At 47.2% G+C, this 17336-nt stretch overlaps 1 protein-coding gene across 5 annotated transcripts; it reads left to right on the forward strand.

The window, feature by feature from the left end:
• The first annotated feature begins 9723 nt into the window (after positions 1-9723).
• On the forward strand, positions 9724-14480 carry Hmgb3 (high mobility group box 3). 5 transcript variants are annotated; one of them, NM_001293623.1, is made up of 5 exons: positions 9724-10044; positions 11860-12014; positions 12240-12379; positions 12905-13079; positions 13474-14480. In NM_001293623.1, the coding sequence occupies exons 2-5, from the start codon at positions 11865-11867 to the stop codon at positions 13609-13611; spliced, it is 603 nt and encodes a 200-aa protein (NP_001280552.1). In that variant the 5' UTR covers positions 9724-10044; positions 11860-11864; the 3' UTR covers positions 13612-14480. The 5 variants fall into 5 exon arrangements, with proteins under 5 accessions (NP_001280552.1, NP_032279.1, NP_001280553.1 ...); NM_008253.4 differs by having other exon boundaries at positions 9724-9997; NM_001293624.1 differs by having other exon boundaries at positions 9724-9815.
• Positions 14481-17336: the final 2856 nt, after the last annotated feature.

Consider the following 17336-nt stretch of genomic DNA (forward strand, 5'->3'; position numbering starts at 1 on the left):
GAAGAGCAGTCGGGTGCTCTTACCCACTGAGCCATCTCACCAGCCCGATATACTAGCTTTGAGCACCAGCATTCAGCTTATTACAGGGATCTAGGTCAGGATCCTGATCACACAGTACTTGTTAAACAGAGGCAGCCCAAGGGCTGACCACTGTTACAGGTGTCCACTTCAGGAACACACAAAGACACAGGCACTTAACACACACAGGATGAGAAAGTGTCCAGGAAGAAAATGGATACCTTTTCCATCACAATCCTATAAATGGTCATAGAAAATGAACATGTGGCCTAGGATGTCATGCAGCTGGTCTTTGCCTAACATGCACAAGACCCTGGTTTCCATCCCTCACATGCCATAATGCAAGCATGGTGATCACTGTAAGTTCAAGGTGCCCTGAGTTACATAAGAAGGTCTAGGCCAAGCCGGGCATGGTGGCGCACGACAAAGGCTGACTTGTAGGCAAGTCAGAAACACCAGCTGCCCACTAAAAGGCTTTGGGTAAGGAACAGGAAATGGGGAAGAACTGTCAAGTCACAGAAAATGGCATTAGTGTGTGACTTCCTTAGCATTTCTAAAGGAGGTGTGCCCTCCTCACTCTAAAGCCCAGAGGTCCTAACTTCTCTTCTCAAGCTCAAGAGGAGGGTGAGGCTTCTTGGCTGCTACCAAAGGCTGCAGCTAATAGAACAGTGTTTAAGAATGCTTGGGAAGCATCCTTGGATACTTCATTCCTCTGTTTGTTTCAGTGGAGAGCGATGCACACTCCTCTGCTGAGAGCACTACTGTTATTGATCCCCTTCTAGCTGAATCTAGTTGGTAGTCACTCTTCTCAACTCTAATTTTGCTCCCATCAGTGGTAGCCACTTGAGTATGTGTATAAACAAAACGTGTATGTGTATGTGTAGTGTGTGTGTTCACATCATATTCTTTCCTTGGTTTTGTTGTTCTTGTTTGTTTTGATTAGTTTCATGTAACCCCGACTGATCTCAAACTCACTATGTAGTTGAGGATGACCCTGAATTTTTGGTCCTCCTACTTCTATCTCCCAAGTGCTGGAATTACAAGTCGGAAGCACCATACCTAGTCATTTTGTTCATTCTCAAAACATATCCTCATCTCCTTTCCCCAGATACACCCTGCTCCCCTTCTCTACCTTCCTCCCTCCATCTCCCCTTCCACCCACTCTCTTTGGTTTTGAGAAAGTGTCTCTCTGTAAGCTCATGCTTGTCATGATCCCAGATGTAAGCCAGGATGGTTCAAACTTTAGAAATCCTCTCACCTCACCCTCCTGAGGGCTGTGATGATTACTCCTATCTTGCCATACATCTTTCAATGTTAGTCGCCAAAGTAACAGAGACACACAATATAAAGAAGCCAATCATCCTGGAAATAGTCATTCAAGTTGCCCTGCGTTCAGACTGTTTGGAAAATGGTCCACTATTCTGACCCTGGGGAGAGGACTTTGATCTTATTTGTTTAATTTCCCATGGGTTCCTCAGGGTTCCTTGTAAAGTTCCCTTTGAAAATGCCATCCTATGTTGACTATGCTTGGGGAGGGAAGGGAACCTGACTTTTAATGCTTTGTCTGTTAGTATCAAGGCCACAGGGAAAAGGGGAGTAATATTTCATTGTAACCTTTTCTTTATCCACCACAAAGGCCTCTTGGTAGAACTGACCTTCAAAACTTTTCAATTTAACAACATCAAGAAAAAAATCTGATGGTGGAATTCTCTTATATTCTCGCCTGGGCTCTCTATCCACTTGAGGATTCATGATTTGGGGAATACCAATAGCTTCTGGATTTACAGGTGAGGAATGAAGCAGTGGAGTTTCATCTCGAAAGATGCTTTAGCAGCCTGCTCAAGATCTGTCCTCTCACGAGCAAATAGTGCATCTGAGCTTTGTCACATCCAACATACTTGGCAGTCTGTGTTCAAAACAGAAAGGTATGCTAAAAACAAAGGTATGCTAAAAACAAAACAGAAAGGTATGCTAAAAACAAAGTCCATCTTAGTTGTTTGTTTGGGATCCAGGGATAGGGCTGAGTCAAGCCTACACTCAGGCAGGAGGAGGACTTCAGCTAATTGCTCCACCCTATCCCCAGTCCAGCTCCAACTTTCATCTATACAGTGAGGTGGTTGCAGCTAGATTCGTGTTTTTATATTGTGTTGGCCTACATCCCTTGGCACCCTAACTTTTAAGACCAACATATTCAAATCTCTCTGCTTTGTCTTTGTACTTCATTCTCCTCTGTGTATCTCTCTGTCTCTGCTCTCTCTCTCTCTCTCTCTCTCTCACACACACACACACACACACACACACACAGACTAGGACCCATGACCCACCCAGATAATCCAGTATAACTTCCCTGTCTGACTGTTTTGTGTTGTTGTAATTAAATACCTGTGTCTCAGTACCTTATAAAGAAAATTGTTTTATTTAGGACATGATTCGGTAACTAGAAAGTGCTAACAGGTTTTCAGTAGCTGGCTTTGTCCTAACATGACAGACATGTAGAAACAAACTTCCATAAGCAGTGAAGGTTGAAGGTTGTGTATGCACTTTTGGTTTGTAGCCGCCTCCCATCCCCCACACCCTCAAGTAACTCAGTCCTGTAAGAACGCTGTCAATCCCCTCCAAGAGTGACTGAATTCATTACCTCCCATGACACCTTTTCTCTTCAAATCCTACTACCTTTCAATACGTCCACACTGGAGATAAGGTCTCTATGTAATAAAACTTTTGAGGACAAACTATCACCAAGCTATAAAGGTTTCCATATCAAGATCTCATTTTTGTTTTTTGCTTTTTCAAGGCAGGGTTTCTCTATAAGAGCTCTGGGTGTCCTAGAACTCTCTTTGAAGACCAATCTGACCTCAAACTCAGAGGTGCTCCTTCCTCTACCTCCTGAGGAGTGCTAGGATTAAAAGCATGCACCACCATGTCTGGCTCGCATGCCAAGATCTTAAACTGCCGTCTTTATTTCTACATTAGTTGAATGGGAGTTGGGAGTTTGTTTTGCTTTGATTGACCTTGTCGCCATATGATAACATGTGACACACATGTCCACAAGAATGCAAAGATGAAGAGCAAAAGAACCACAGTATTATGGCCGGGCAGTGGTGGCACACGCTTTTAATCCCAGCACTTGGGAGGCAGAGGCAGGCGGATTTCTGAGTTCAAGGTCAGCCTGGTCTACAAAGTGAGTTCCAGGGCAGCCAGGGCTACACAGAGAAACCCTGTCAAAAAAAAAAACAAAAAAAAAAGAACCACAGTATGGGGCCTTTTCTGTCCTGTGGGCTGCTAGTCACATCTATCCCTCTTCTAAGGATGGGAGAATACCTATGTAGCTTTGCATTAATGCCCTGTAAGAGCTGTGTGAGACTGTGTTATACATAGCATAGTTTGCCGTTTGCAATTCTCACAATCACACTTCGAGAAATTGAGCATTTTGAATAAGACTATTTTACTGATGAGGAAACAGAGAGATTGTGTGACCAGCCCGTGTACTTGGCTAGAAAGGGACAGTGACTTGAACCCACTGACTTCAAAGCCCATGCTTTTGACTTTTGCACTGACCACATGTACTCTGAACATTTTGTGTTCACACCTTTCAAGACAGCATGCCAGCTAGGCTGTATGTCCAGCATGACACAGCAATAGCAGGATGCATCCTCTGTATCCGCAGCAGGATGCATGTATACTGCCTTGCCCAGGTCTCTTCGCAAGGCAATTGTACCGCAGAGGTGGAATGCAGCTGGTGGTGAGCTCACAGGGCTTTTAATTCATCTACAGCCTGATGCATCTTTGTTCCCCACCTTCATCCATTGAGAGGAAAAGAGTTGTTGTTTCAAGACTGCTAGGTCTCATACTTGCTACAACGGGGGCAGCAGCATCCCTGTGTACTAGCTTTACTGTCATGTGGGAGGACCAGCAATGACAGGCACTCTGTTCAGCCTGTACCTGACCATCACACCATCTCTATCTGTTTCCTTCACTGTCCTTCTCAGAGAATGATGTGCCTCCTTTTTCTCGGAAAAGAGCAACATGCCCCCCATCTGTTTCCAAAGCATTGGCAGCTTGCTAGTCCCCACTCTCTTGGGAGAGGCTTTTGGTGTGGTGCACTGCCAGAACCCTGAGAAATGAGCTAGCATCTCTGCCACAAACGCCTATATGACCTTGCGCCACCATTTGGCTCTCTCAGGGACTAAATTCTCCATCTAGACAGCTAGGCAGAAACAATTCACACTAGATACTAATGGCCCTTCCACCTGGGAAGTTCCACGATTTATAGGGTGTCAACATTCTGGCAGGCTAAGAAGTAATCTGAAAATCCACCATAAATATTTAAATTAGCCAGCAACATATGCTGGCTCATCACATAATCAGAAGCCATGTTAGGGGAGCAAGATCAGAAGACAGAGGGTAATGCCTGATTGGGTGTGTTCTCCCTTCTGTAGCCCCACTCCTCCCAATCAAGTGTTCCAGAAGCTGGGCTTCACTGTGTGCCCTCATCATCATTATTGTCATCCAGCTCCTAAGATGAAAGGTAAGAAGCCAGCTGAGGCAGGGGGCAGTGACAATGGCAGAGGCAGCAGCAGCAGCAGCAGCAGCAGCAGCAGCAGCAGCAGCAGCCACCCACTGCCACAACAGGGACACTGCAAATGTTCCCTTTTCCCTCTTTATCCTCACCTGCACTTCCAGCAGGGATTTAGGATACTGCACTTGCTATCAAGCTCCATGGCTCCTCACCCCTAAACAGTAGCAAGGTAATTCCATTCCAGTCCAGTTTGACTTATCTCTAGTTAGGGCCGAATGGTTGATTTTGAATTGGGAATGTCCCAAAAAATAGCCCCACACAAGACAAGCCTAGTTTAGTACATTAGTGAGATTTTGGGGGGCTACTTACAGGAGTATGGGTGACTCAGGAACTGTATGATTTTTATTAGATATTTCCTTCATTTACATTTCAAATGCTATCCTGAAAGTCCCCTATACCCTCCCCGCACCCTGCTCCCCTACCCACCCACTCCCACTTCTTGGCCCGGCGTTCCCCTGTACTGGGGCATATAAAGTTTGCAAGACCAAGGGCCTCTCCTCCCAATGATGGCTGATTAGGCCATCTTCTGCTACATATGCAGCTAAAGACACGAGCTCTGGGGGTACTGGTTAGTTCATATTGTTGTTCCATCTATAGGGTTGCAGACCCCTTCAGCTCCTTGGGTACTTTCTCTAGCTCCTCCACTGGGGGCCCTGTGTTCCATCCAATGGATGACTGGGAGCATCCACTTCTGTATTTGTCAGGCACTGGCATAGACTCACAAGAGACAGCTATATCAGGCTCCTTACACAGCTTCTAGGCAGCTCTATGGGATGTCTCCTAGAGTGTATCAGGAATCTCTCTGCCTCTGCCCCATTTTCTACAACAGCTGGATTGTCTCAAGTACAGCTTTAAATACAGCTTTGAATGGGTGACTCCTTGTCCCTGCCATGCATGAGGTATCTGGGTGACAACTGTTGCCATGAGCAAGTTTGGCCTGCCACACCACTGGCCTACCTCTGTATCCACAGTGCAGGTCTTCTTGTAATCCTGACCCCATAACTTGCATAGCCTTGGCTACCTGGAACTCACTCTGTAGATCCCCTACCTCTGCCTCCTGAGTGCTGAGATTAAAGGTGTAAGCCATCATGCTTGGCCTTACTTTCACACTTATATTTAAAGAGTGGTGCTTTTCCCAAAGCCTGTGGTACTTTGCACCTTTACTGCCTATAGAAGGCTCACAAGTACTCTTTGCGGATCTTTAATTAGAGTCTATACAGCCTTTCCTTTAGAAGGGAAGCCTTCTTTCTCTGCAATCCCAGTACTCGGGAGGTGGAGGCAGGGGGATTTGGGGTTGCAGCTAGGCCTGTGCTACATAGCCAGTTTGAGGACAGCCTGGATTATGCGAAACAGATCATGTGAAAAAGAAACAAATGAAAACCAGAAGTTAAGAAAGAAAAGAAGTGGGGTGGTGTTTAATTTGTGGTACTATCTCTGAAGAAAACTAGGGACTTGGATGTGGTAGGCAAATTCTCAAGACCTCTACCATTGAGCCTTGCCTCCTGCTCCAGGAACAGTGTCTTTAGTTTCTATGCACTTGAACTGCGAATCACCTCTGAAAATATCTTACTCAACCAGGGAACAAGCAGACCGGCAGAGGAAGGTGGGACAGATCCTCTACTCCAGGGATGCAGATGGGGCACTGGGCTATTCTTTGTCACAAAAGGATGAGTAGGGTAGGTAGGTCAAGAGCTAGAAGGTCTGAAAGCCAGATAGGGGTCCAAGACCCCATACCTGTCAAGGTCTGGATTGATTTTCAATGTCTCCTGTTGAAGGCCTTACTTCACTGGAGGTCTTCACAGCCTTGATACCTTTTAAAGGATTGAAAACTCCTAGCTTAGCCCACCCCTTGCTTCCTCTGCTCTTCTTTTTTTATTTTTCTAATGTAAGCCCTGGGATAGAACCCAGAACCTAAAACATGACATACTTGTACACACACACACACACACACACACACACACACACTTGTATACATGCTCACAACCTGTACTGTACCCCTGAGCCATGATCCCAATCTTCTATAGATTCCACAGGTTCTCACTGTGTAGACCAGGCTGCCCTAGAACTCAGAGACTGGCTTGCCTCTGTCTCCAGAATAGAAATTAAAGGTGTGTGCTACCATGCCTAGCACTTGAGTTTGTTTGTTTTTTGTTTGTTTGGTTTTTGATAGGGTCTTGTTGTGAAGCCTGATAGGCCTGAACTCCTGCTCCTCGGGTCTTAGCCTCCCTAGTACTTGGATTTCGAGAATGTGCAACTACTTAGGGATTCTATTGATTTTTTTTTTAAGACAGGGTTTCTCTGTATAGCCCTGGCTGTCCTGGAACTCACTTTGTAGACCAGGCTAGCCTCGAACTCAGAAATCTGCCTGTCTCTGCCTCCCGTGCTGGAATTAAAGGTGTGCGACACCACCGCCCGGCCTACTGATTCTTAAAAGGAACCTGGCTGGGCCTCTGGAGAGCTCCATTTAAGCCCTGGGTAGTCAAGTGGAGACTTTGGGCTTTGAGTGTGGAGGTGGGGTGGGGAATACTCCATGGCCTAGGCGTTCCTTTTTATTGAATGATGAAGATTCTGCTTATTCTTTTGGGGGCCTTCAACTGACAGGGATTGGAAACCTCTTTAAATAGCATTTGCCACACTTTATCCCATTTCGTATTTACTTTTGATGTTTTCATAACTTCTCTAGGCAGCGAAGCAGCTTAAGGGATTCTGGCTAGTGGTTGTCTTTTGTGAATAGGCCTTGCCTGGTTCTGAGCCTCAGAGCTGACTGACAGCTGGAAATGCTTTCCCTAGAGGGCCATGGCTGAGGCCTGGAGCGCTCTTCTGCTTCTTGGCCAGTGGCGCACATGCTTAATTGTTATAGGTGCTCTTTCCACTTTTACTGCTAAGCCAGTAGGTACCAGCTGCCGTTTGCTGCACACTGGAAGGATACAACCTCGTAGTTCCTGAAACCAGACTGGGCTGTGCCTCTGGGAAAAGCGATATGACATGTTAAAGTGCATATTAGGACATTGATGACAGAGCCCCAAACCACTGATTGCCCTGTTCCTTCCTTCTAGCCCTGCTCCCTCACCTCATCTACCTCCTGTTAAACTCTCAGCCTTCTAAGTGTTGATTATAGGCATGCTATACTATGCCTGGATATTAGTGGGTATTTAATATATACACATGGCTTTAAATTCTGAGAGCTTGTGTGAGATAGGAACCCAGGAGGACACAGTCTACTTTCTGGCATGCTGTTAGAGAGGGCCAGGAGGCTATGAGGAGCCTCTCCATAGGAGCCCATGAGGAAGGAGTGAAAGAATCAAAAAAAGTATATAGGCACTTGGCATGGTGTGTGTGTGTGTGTGTGTGTGTGTGTGTGTGTTCTATGTAGCCCTGACTGGCCTAGAACTCACCGTGTAGACCAGGCTGACTTCAGATTTAAAGAGATCTGCCTGCCTGCACTTCCCGAGTGCTGGGATTATAGGCTTGTGCCACCACATCCAGCAGTATGACTCTTAAGAAGAGATAATGAAAATTCCTTTCAGTGAAAACAATAAACTCTTCAATTTTTGAAGTATGTATATAGAAAGGGGATCACCAGTGGCGTGGGGAAGGAGCAGGTCAGGAGGGAATAGGTGTGGTGGGGAAAAGAAGATTCTGGGGTGCTACGGAGAAGCGAGGGTCTAACTGTGTGGTTGGAGACACTCTTACTTTGCTCTTTCTAGGAGTGTTAAGTTCAACTTTCCTGTGTGGCCAGAATGCTGTACAAGAGAGGGGTCTTGTCTATTTTAAGAGTCCATTCTGACGGTGTGGCCTACAAATGTCTGGTATGTGAGAGACTGTGATGCTTTGGTTAAGAAGTCCGATTCCACAAAACCACTCTATTCTCTAGATAACTGAACGGATAGTATGGGTTGGAGGGAAGGCAGCCCTACCTGAGCAGGTGGGGGTATTTAGAATAGAGTTGGAACTGAAACTGTCAATCTATAGAAAAGTTCTGCCTGATCATAAGATGTATAAAAAATGAGGGCTTGAATGATGACTCTGATTTTATTGTCTCCAGCTTTTGTTGACTTTTACAACATTCTTTGCACCCTTTCTTTTTCTTCAGCCCCTTTCAGAAACTTGTGGTAATTCCAGGACACAAGGGCCTGGAGATATTTTTTTAATATTTTTTAGTGGGGGCATTAAACCCCACACACAAGTGCTGCACTGCTGTGCTACAACTTCAGCTTTCTCGGATGGTTTTCAAGCGGGGATAATTCTTTGTTGGACTCTCCAGGGCCATCTATACCTCCAGCCAGTGGCAAAATCTACACACCTGTGCCATTTAGTCTATCACTGAAATACTTTTTTTAGTCACCAGATGATTATCAGGGAAAAAGAGAAATGTTTGCCTGCATGGGGCAGTCATAAGGGAGCCTATGTTATTCTGTAATACCCCTTGCTCAGAAAACTGCCGTTTCTCAAAAAAAATTTTTTCTGCTCTTGTCAGGTCCATTTTCCTGTCCTAGTTATCCTAGGCCGACTTTTCCACAACTGCAGGTACTTACACAGACAGAGACTCTTGTCAATTACTGGAAAGAGCATCATTGAATGGTATCCACAAAGGCACAGTCAGTGCCTTTTGGGTAGGCGTCAAAAGCTGGCTTCTGCGAGGTTGCTGCGACTGTTGGCTCGTGGCTGGGCATCGAGTATGCGCCTGCAGTCGGGCCCCTGCAGCATCATAGCTGGGCACAGGTGGACCTTTGGCCATCTCCAAACGGCCAGGGGGTTTCTCGGGGCAGTGACGAGAGCAAGGGGCGGCCAGAGTGTGGTGCTGCGGGAGCAGAGGGCAGAGCAGCTGAGCTCGACCTCACTTTTCTCATGCCAGAGGCCGAGGCCTGCGGGAACCTCGGGGCCACCTCTCCAAAGTCCTTGGAGATGCACTTCAGCTCCGCGAGGGCGGTGCGGGAGGTGGGTTGGAGAGAAAGACATTATTCTGTGTTTTGCCTTCACAGCAGGCGACCGCGGGTTGTTCTGTTTGAATGAATGAGCCCAGAGGCCGCGCCCAATGGGCACGGGCAGCTGCTTAATATGCATGAGGCCTGCAGCCAATGGCCAGGCGAGGAGGTTGTTTTAAACGGCGGAGCCCGCTGGCCAATCAGGCGGCTCTCGTGGAGGCAGCTAGCGCGAGGCTGGGGAGCGCTGAGCCGCGCGTCGTGCCCTGCGCTGCCCAGACTAGCGAACAATACAGGTACGACTCGCACCGCCCTCGCCCGCCGCCGCCGCTCCTGCAGCTGCAGCGGCGCCCGCACAACTTTCCGCCCGCGCCTCCGCGAGCGCGCCGCTACCACTCTGGCTGTCTCCACTCCCGCGTCCTTGCCGCCCCCTCTCCTTCTCTGCTGCTAGGTGGCCAAGAAGGAAGACGCAATTCAGGTGCCTCAACTTTTCCAGTGCCTGCGCTCCAGCCTGCTGCTTCTCAGGTCTCGGCCCTCTACGTGGAGCCGCGCTCGGCGGGCGCCCCCAGGGGCAGCAGCCTGGCGGCTCGGCAGCCCCTGGCCAGATGTTCCGCAGCTGCGGTAGCGTGGCGAGCGAGAGGCGGCTGCGGGCTCTGGCGGCGCGCGTCCCGGCGACGGCGGGAAGGGTGCTGGGCGCGCCCCAGCCCGGGAGCGACTCCGCAGGGAGCGGCCGTGCGGCTGGGGACAGAGGCGCGGGCAAAGTTCGCGGGAAGGCCGGGCCGGACACGGTGCGGGTCCGCGGGCTGAGCCGGTGGCTCTGCGTGAACATGGCCGTCGCGGAGCGCCCGGGGGCGGGGGGGCTGGGGGCAGGTGCCGCCTGCGCGGCGGCGGGAGGAGTACGGTTAGTGCGGACTCAGGCGAGGCCGCCAAGGGAGCTGGCGGCAGGCTCTGCCGCGGTGCTGGACAGCATTCGGGGCCGGGGGCGCTGCCGCGGGCCCCGCTGCGCGGAGCGTCATGGCTGCACGGGCGCCTTTGTTATCCCGAAGAGTGCGGCCCGCGTCGGGGGCGGGGAGGCCGGGCTGGCGGCTCCGCGCCCTCGGGCTGCCCGCGTGGGGCGGGGCGGGGCGGGGTGGGGGCCGGCGAGCGGGCGACGGTGGCGGGGCCCGGGCCGCTTTGTTCACCGCCGTCGCCGCCTGCGCCGGCCGCGCGCGGATCAGCCATTTTAGTGAGCGGGGCTCGGAGGCGCGGCGACCGCGACTGTCGCCCGCCGGGCCCCACGTCCCCCCCCCCTTCCCCCGCGCCGCCGCCGCCCCCGGCACCGCGCTCGGCCCGGGGGTGGCAGCAGCGGATTTTACAGACACTTTCTTTCACCCCGAGGCTTTGGACAAAATGGAAGGTGAATTATGGGTGTCCGGAGCAACGGGGACGTGGCCCGACACGGGCTGTCTGCTGCCGGCCTGGACGCCCGGGTGCGGGGGCCCGCCCCACCCGGGATACCGCGGCTGGGCTTTAATTCAGCCCCGCGGGCCTTTGATGCCAAGGGGAATGCTTTAGTTTTACATGATGACCTTGGGTGTGGGAAAAGGAAAAGATGGCGGGAAGCGGGCGGGGGTGGGGGGGACAGGGAGGATGACACGCCACAGCTGCATTTTATTTGGAAACTTTGGAGAAAGTGTTCCTGGTTAGACCTGCATTACTGCATTACACAGGGGAAAGACTGGTCCTTTTGATGTCCCTTCCCCCTTTTCCTGGTGAAGAAGTGACAGGTTTCAAGTATTATTATGAAGATACCTGCTTGCTTTACAGATCACGAGCATTCTAAAAAGCCATTTTTATAAAGCAGATATATCAGCAACCCTGGCATTTCACATCTGTTTCAATTTACGTTTCCTTTGATTTCCCATTTAAACGTAAGAATTAAAGGGACAATCACCTAGCTGAAATGAATTCTATCTCCTGTTACCTACCCTGTCTACAAATGTGTCTTCCCATTAGTTCTTTATAGACCTTTGATTGTAGAAACTACAGAATAGTAGCAGTTCAGTAATGTGCAGTGCTCAGCACCCCACCTTATGTTATCCCCATTTGGAGAACTTAGTGATCGCTCTAGAGAAGTAACTTGTAAACCAGCGCGCTTCATGCTGGTCAAAAGTTAAATGACAAGCAACAGTGAAGCTGATTTCTTCCTCCGCCTAGCCTACTGCTGCCACCGGTGTCAGGAGCTGGGGGACGAGAGGTCCTACTGAGAACCTTAAGTGGGCTTTGCCCTTGGTTTCTCTTTTACTTCTCATCTGTTCTTCATCGTTTTTTTCTTCTCTTTGTCTTCTATGCATACATCAGTCAGGATGGCTAAAGGTGACCCCAAGAAACCAAAGGGCAAGATGTCTGCTTATGCCTTCTTTGTGCAGACATGCAGGGAAGAACATAAGAAGAAAAACCCAGAGGTTCCCGTCAATTTTGCTGAGTTCTCCAAGAAGTGCTCGGAGAGGTGGAAGGTATTTGGGTCTTTGACTCGTAGGCTAGTGCTTGCATTTCACATTTGGGATTTGCTCACTTGCACATTTGCCCCAATTGGTTGGCTGGTTTTTTTTTCTCTGCATTAAAAATTAAGTACAGAGCGTTTCTTTCTTCTTGCAAGGGGGTTCTATAGCTTCCACCTGAATTACAAAACCATTGGGTTCCATTGCATCTAGGAATTTAATAAATTCTGTTTTTTGCAGACCATGTCTAGCAAAGAGAAATCAAAGTTTGATGAAATGGCAAAGGCAGATAAAGTCCGATATGATCGGGAGATGAAAGATTATGGACCAGCTAAAGGAGGCAAGAAGAAGAAGGACCCAAATGCCCCCAAAAGACCTCCGTAAGTGCCTATAGGATATGGAATAACAGTTGAAAGCTTTCCTTTTGCTTGAAAGAACCTTAAAACATGGTGAGACAGAAGCTTCTAAATACTCCACTTTGGATTCAGAGCTTGTCTATAGTTAAGATTTCATTGGGATTACAGAGGTAGCCACCTGGTCCTTCCTACTTATATACACCAGAGCCCTTAGTTGTATTACTTTTCCTTTAACAAGCAATTGGAAGAGAAAGACACACTGTACTTTGCATTTAGTGAATGTTCTAAACTCTTCTGATGTAGCATTGAATGCAGTGATTCTATGCCTGAGAGGAGAAACCATGGCAAGAAGTCGTTATATTTCCTGGTGGTTTATTTATGCATACCTACCTTATATGTAAACCTAGCACTTGGGCTGGACAATTCGGGATGGAAATTTTAAATCGGGCTTGTGTTACATAGATAGCTATAAGAAGAAAGGGGGTGTATAGACTCTAGATTTTTTTTTTGGTACGTACTTTATTGATTTATATAAATTTCTGTCCAAAGGTCTGGATTTTTCTTATTCTGCTCTGAATTCCGCCCCAAGATCAAATCCACAAACCCTGGCATCTCCATTGGAGATGTGGCAAAAAAGCTGGGTGAGATGTGGAATAACTTAAGTGACAATGAAAAGCAGCCTTATGTCACCAAGGCAGCAAAGCTGAAGGAGAAGTATGAGAAGGTAAGGGACGGGGCTGAAGCTTTCCTGTGTGGTGCTGCTCTGCTGGAGGAGACTGGCCGGTGCTCACCTTGGTGCTGAGGTCCAGTTCTCCTTAAGATAGCAATGTGTGCTGATAATTTTGCTTCTGACAGTTCTCTCACCCTCCCCTCATTAAACCCCACTCCTCTATTTAAAACTAGAACTGTAAACTGCTCCCTACCCTTAGTGGAGGAAGGCTTTGAGTTCTTAACATGACTGAAAGAACACTTGGAGGCCCATTGACTTGAAAATTTGAATGATCAAGAAACATTTACATATGGAAATCATTGCCCTGTTTGCTTTCTTAAGCAACCCTCAGCACTAAGAGCTGTTAGAGTTTAGCCTCTCTTTTCCCATGCGTCCCTGTTCCTTCCAGGATGTTGCTGACTATAAGTCTAAAGGGAAGTTTGATGGTGCCAAGGGTCCTGCTAAAGTTGCCCGGAAAAAGGTGGAAGAAGAGGAAGAGGAGGAGGAAGAGGAAGAAGAGGAGGAGGAAGAGGAGGAAGATGAATAAAAGCTCTGTCTCCTTGTGAATACCTTAGAGTAGGAGAGCGCTGTGATTGACACATCTCTTATTTGAGTCGTGTCTATTGCCCTTGTTAGGTTTAATTACAAAATTTGATCACGATCATATTGTAGTTTCTCAAAGTGTCAGTGGTTTACATGAAGTGGCCGTGGGTGTCCGGAGCGCCCTGAAACTGTATCAAAGTTGTACATAGCTCCAAACATTTTTAAAATGAAAAGGCACTCTCGCGTCCTCCTCACTCAGTGCACTTTGCTGTTGGTGTGACAAGGCATTTGAAGATGTTTCTGGCATTTTGTTCTCAACTCGTAAGGTAGTGTTAACTATATGGTTATTGGCTAGCAATCCTGAGTTGTCAACTGTACATATCTATAGTTTGTAAAGAGAATGAAACAACCCAGACAGATTCTTGATGCTCCTTGTTTGGCGTGGAGGCTGTGAGGGGAAGATGCCTTTTGGAGGGGGCCGTAGCTCAGGGCGTGCACTGTGAGGCTGGACCTGTTGATACTGCGGTGGGCATCCATTTAGCTTCAGGTTGTCCTGTGTTTGTATATAGTGGCATAGCATTCTGCTGACATTCTTAGTTGTGGAAAGGGGGGAGGGGTCGGCCGGCATGAGAAGTGTTTGGAGTTTTTTCTTTAGTTAAGTGCAGTAGGTTTGAAACTTTTTAAAGAAACTGTAGGACTCATCATTGTCAGCAAAGCAAAGAACTACTGCATCAATGGAAGTTCAAGAACCCTCTGGACCTAAACGCAATTTGCAACATTCTGTTATTTTTTGTATGTTTAGAATGCTGAAATGTTTTTGAAGTTAAATAAACAGTATTACATTTTTAAAACTGTTCTGTATTACAACGGCCTAAATTTCTGACTCACCAGTCTTTGTCAACTTGCTTTCTTGTGCTTCTAAAACTGCTAAGGTTTTTTTCCAGCTAAGGACAGATAGGGGTGGGCGGGTATTACCTGAAGTCCCTTGATTTGTGTCTGGCACTGTTCATACCATAGATAATGGTTTACAGCCTACAGAGATACAGGAAAGCAAGCCCTTAGGTAAAAATCTCTGCCTTCCATCATGACTTCTTTATGAGGCAACCAGACCCCTTTTGACCCTTTGCCCCAGGATGTGTAGTAGGCACTTACTATGCTCACAATCTCAAGTCTCAAGCTGTGTCTCATTTCCTGAACCCTATGAGGTGGTGATGTGGGTTGGAGTGGCAGAGTGGAAGGCTTATCTCTTAGATATGTATCTTACTCCTTCAAAAAGTCAACACTAGGGAAGATTGCAGGTTCCTCTTTAGGGCTGCTGATCTGTCCATGGAGGACTGGGTTAGTGGCTGAGTGTGCGTATTCTCCAGCCTTGATACTTGGATGTGGAAGTTCTAAGGTAGATGGGATTTGATAATGCTTTAGTGGCATTCTTTTAAACAGCAACTTTTAGCCTGGCATATTTAGAACTCTATGTCTAGAAATGTCCTCTTCCCACCTCCCCACGCTCTCTAATCCAAGGTCGGTTGGTAAGTCCTAGTCCTGGTCACAGCCCAATCTTATCCTCCCTCTCATTATCCAGTTCTTCCACTCATTAAAAACCTTTGGCTATGAGGTTTGTCCAGAGGCACTTCAACCATGACCATGTCACTCCGCATTCTCGCCTGCAGCTGTGGCTGCTGCCCAATACACAGTGTACAGGCCAAGAACTGAACTAAGGCCAACCTCATCAAGGAAGAGAAGCTCAACCCACCCACAGACTTTTGCTAAGTGGTACTTACTCCCCACTCAGTCTGCTTGAACCATGTAGCACCCATGGAAGGGCAACTAGTAGTATTCTCTTAAGCTCCTCCAGTAGTCGAATAGAAATGGTGAGGTGTTAAAAGATTTCTGAGATCCAGACAGTTATACAGAAACTTGAGGTGAGACTTACTGGGTGTGTCAGCTGCTTGCAACAAGACTTCGGTGAAGGTTTTAATGCCATGAGGAGATACTCGGATGCATGACCCTCTGAAGTGCGTGAGATGCTATAATACAGTTGACGGTTAACCTGGTTTTTGGGCAACAGTGCATCCTTGTAATCCCAAATTGTTTCATGTCTTAATCAAACCTTGCTTCCTTAAAGGATCTCCCTTAACACCTGGAAGGTAAAATGACATATTATCCTTTGGAAAGAACCTGCCTGTAGTAGAGTTGCCATTGTGTGGTGTATGTGTGGTCAGGTCACAAATGTGACCTGCCAACCTTGGCCTTCCTAGGGCATAGATTTTATATATGAGGAAATGAAGAGATAAATATATCTACATGTACCATGCCCAGCTAAAGCTTCATCAATTCTTTAAAAAGCTCAACATTTTGTCTTTGAATACTATATAGCAAGCGATCCTTGATAACTCCACTTTTGCTTTTGAATAACTTTATTGGACATATAATGAACAAAAATAAAATAGCATGTAGCAGATAGGAAAACATCATTAAATCTGTTGCTCATGACATCTAAGCAGACCCAGCTGGGGAGGATTTGTTGAGAGAGCCACACTGACTCCCTTGTTTCCACTGCAGGAGGTTTGTGGTGGTGGTTTTGTCTTTACCATGTGATAAACAATACCTCTGTTGGCAATGGTTTTACCTTCTAGATGTTCTAAAGGATGCGATATTGTTATTCGTCTTGTCACAAGGTCAGGGAATTTTGGACCACAGTTAAGTGGGCTTGAATCTGAGGGAAGAGGACCTCTGTCTCATTCTCCACCAGTTCTCAAGCATAAACAGTACATGTCAATGTGTCAGTATAACTTACATCCTAAATACCATCAGGAAAGTTAAAAAAAAGACATCAACCTATAGCATGAGAGAAACTATTTGCAAAACATGTACATAATATGGTCCACAGTATGAAAAGAATTATTACAAGTCAACAACATAGCTAGGTACAGTAATGCATGGCTGTAATTCTGGCACTTGGGAGGCTGAGACAGGAAAGTCTCAAATTCAAGGCTAGCCTGAGCCATATACTATGACCCTGTCAAAAAAGTAATGACAATATATGAAATTCAGAAACTATTAAAATTTTGTTTTAAATGATAGCACGGGGACTGAGGAAATTATGCAAAGTGTTTGATATGCAGCACCCACATAAAAAGCTAGAGGGTCTGGGGAAATGGCTCGGTGGGTAAGGGCACTGTTTGATCTTCTAGAGGGCACAGGTTTCTTTCTTAGCACCCACATGGTGGCTCAAAATGATCTGTAACTGTAGATGCCTTCTTTTGGCCTCCATAGATACTGCATGTATGTGGTGTGCAGAAATTCAGGCAGGCAAAGCATTCATGTACATATAAATAAATAACCAGATATCACAGTCTTGTGATCGTTGTACTAGGGAGGTGGAAATATACAATTCCCTGGCGTTCACTGGCCAGTGTAGCCTACTTGGTGTGTCCCTTGGCCCTAGTGAGATATCCTGTCTTAGAAGATATGACGGACAGGGCCTGAGGAGGAATGACACCTGAGGTGGCTACCTGTTCCTGAATCTTAGTTGGCTTTCTATTGCTGTGGTATAAAAAAAAAGTGACTGAAATCAACTGAATGAAAAAAGGTTTATTTCAGTTTATAGGTTAAAGTGCACTGTCCCGGGAAGTCAAGGCAGGAACTCGAGGAGAAGCCCTGGCATCACTAACTCAAACACACCTGTAGTCCCTGTTCAGAGCAGCATTATTCACAAGATCCAACTTAGAA

This window comes from Mus musculus, chromosome X (genome assembly GCF_000001635.26).
Source record: "Mus musculus strain C57BL/6J chromosome X, GRCm38.p6 C57BL/6J".
NCBI lineage: Eukaryota > Metazoa > Chordata > Mammalia > Rodentia > Muridae > Mus > Mus musculus.

Excerpts from the sequence above, each read along its gene's own strand:
- Hmgb3 (NM_001293623.1), top strand. The coding sequence starts at position 11,865 with ATGGCTAAAGGTGACCCCAAGAAACCAAAGGGCAAGATGTCTGCTTAT. Across the intron at positions 12,380-12,904 it reads AATGCCCCCAAAAGACCTCC|GTCTGGATTTTTCTTATTCT; the intron begins GTAAGTGCCTAT and ends TTCTGTCCAAAG. Across the intron at positions 13,080-13,473 it reads TGAAGGAGAAGTATGAGAAG|GATGTTGCTGACTATAAGTC; the intron begins GTAAGGGACGGG and ends TGTTCCTTCCAG.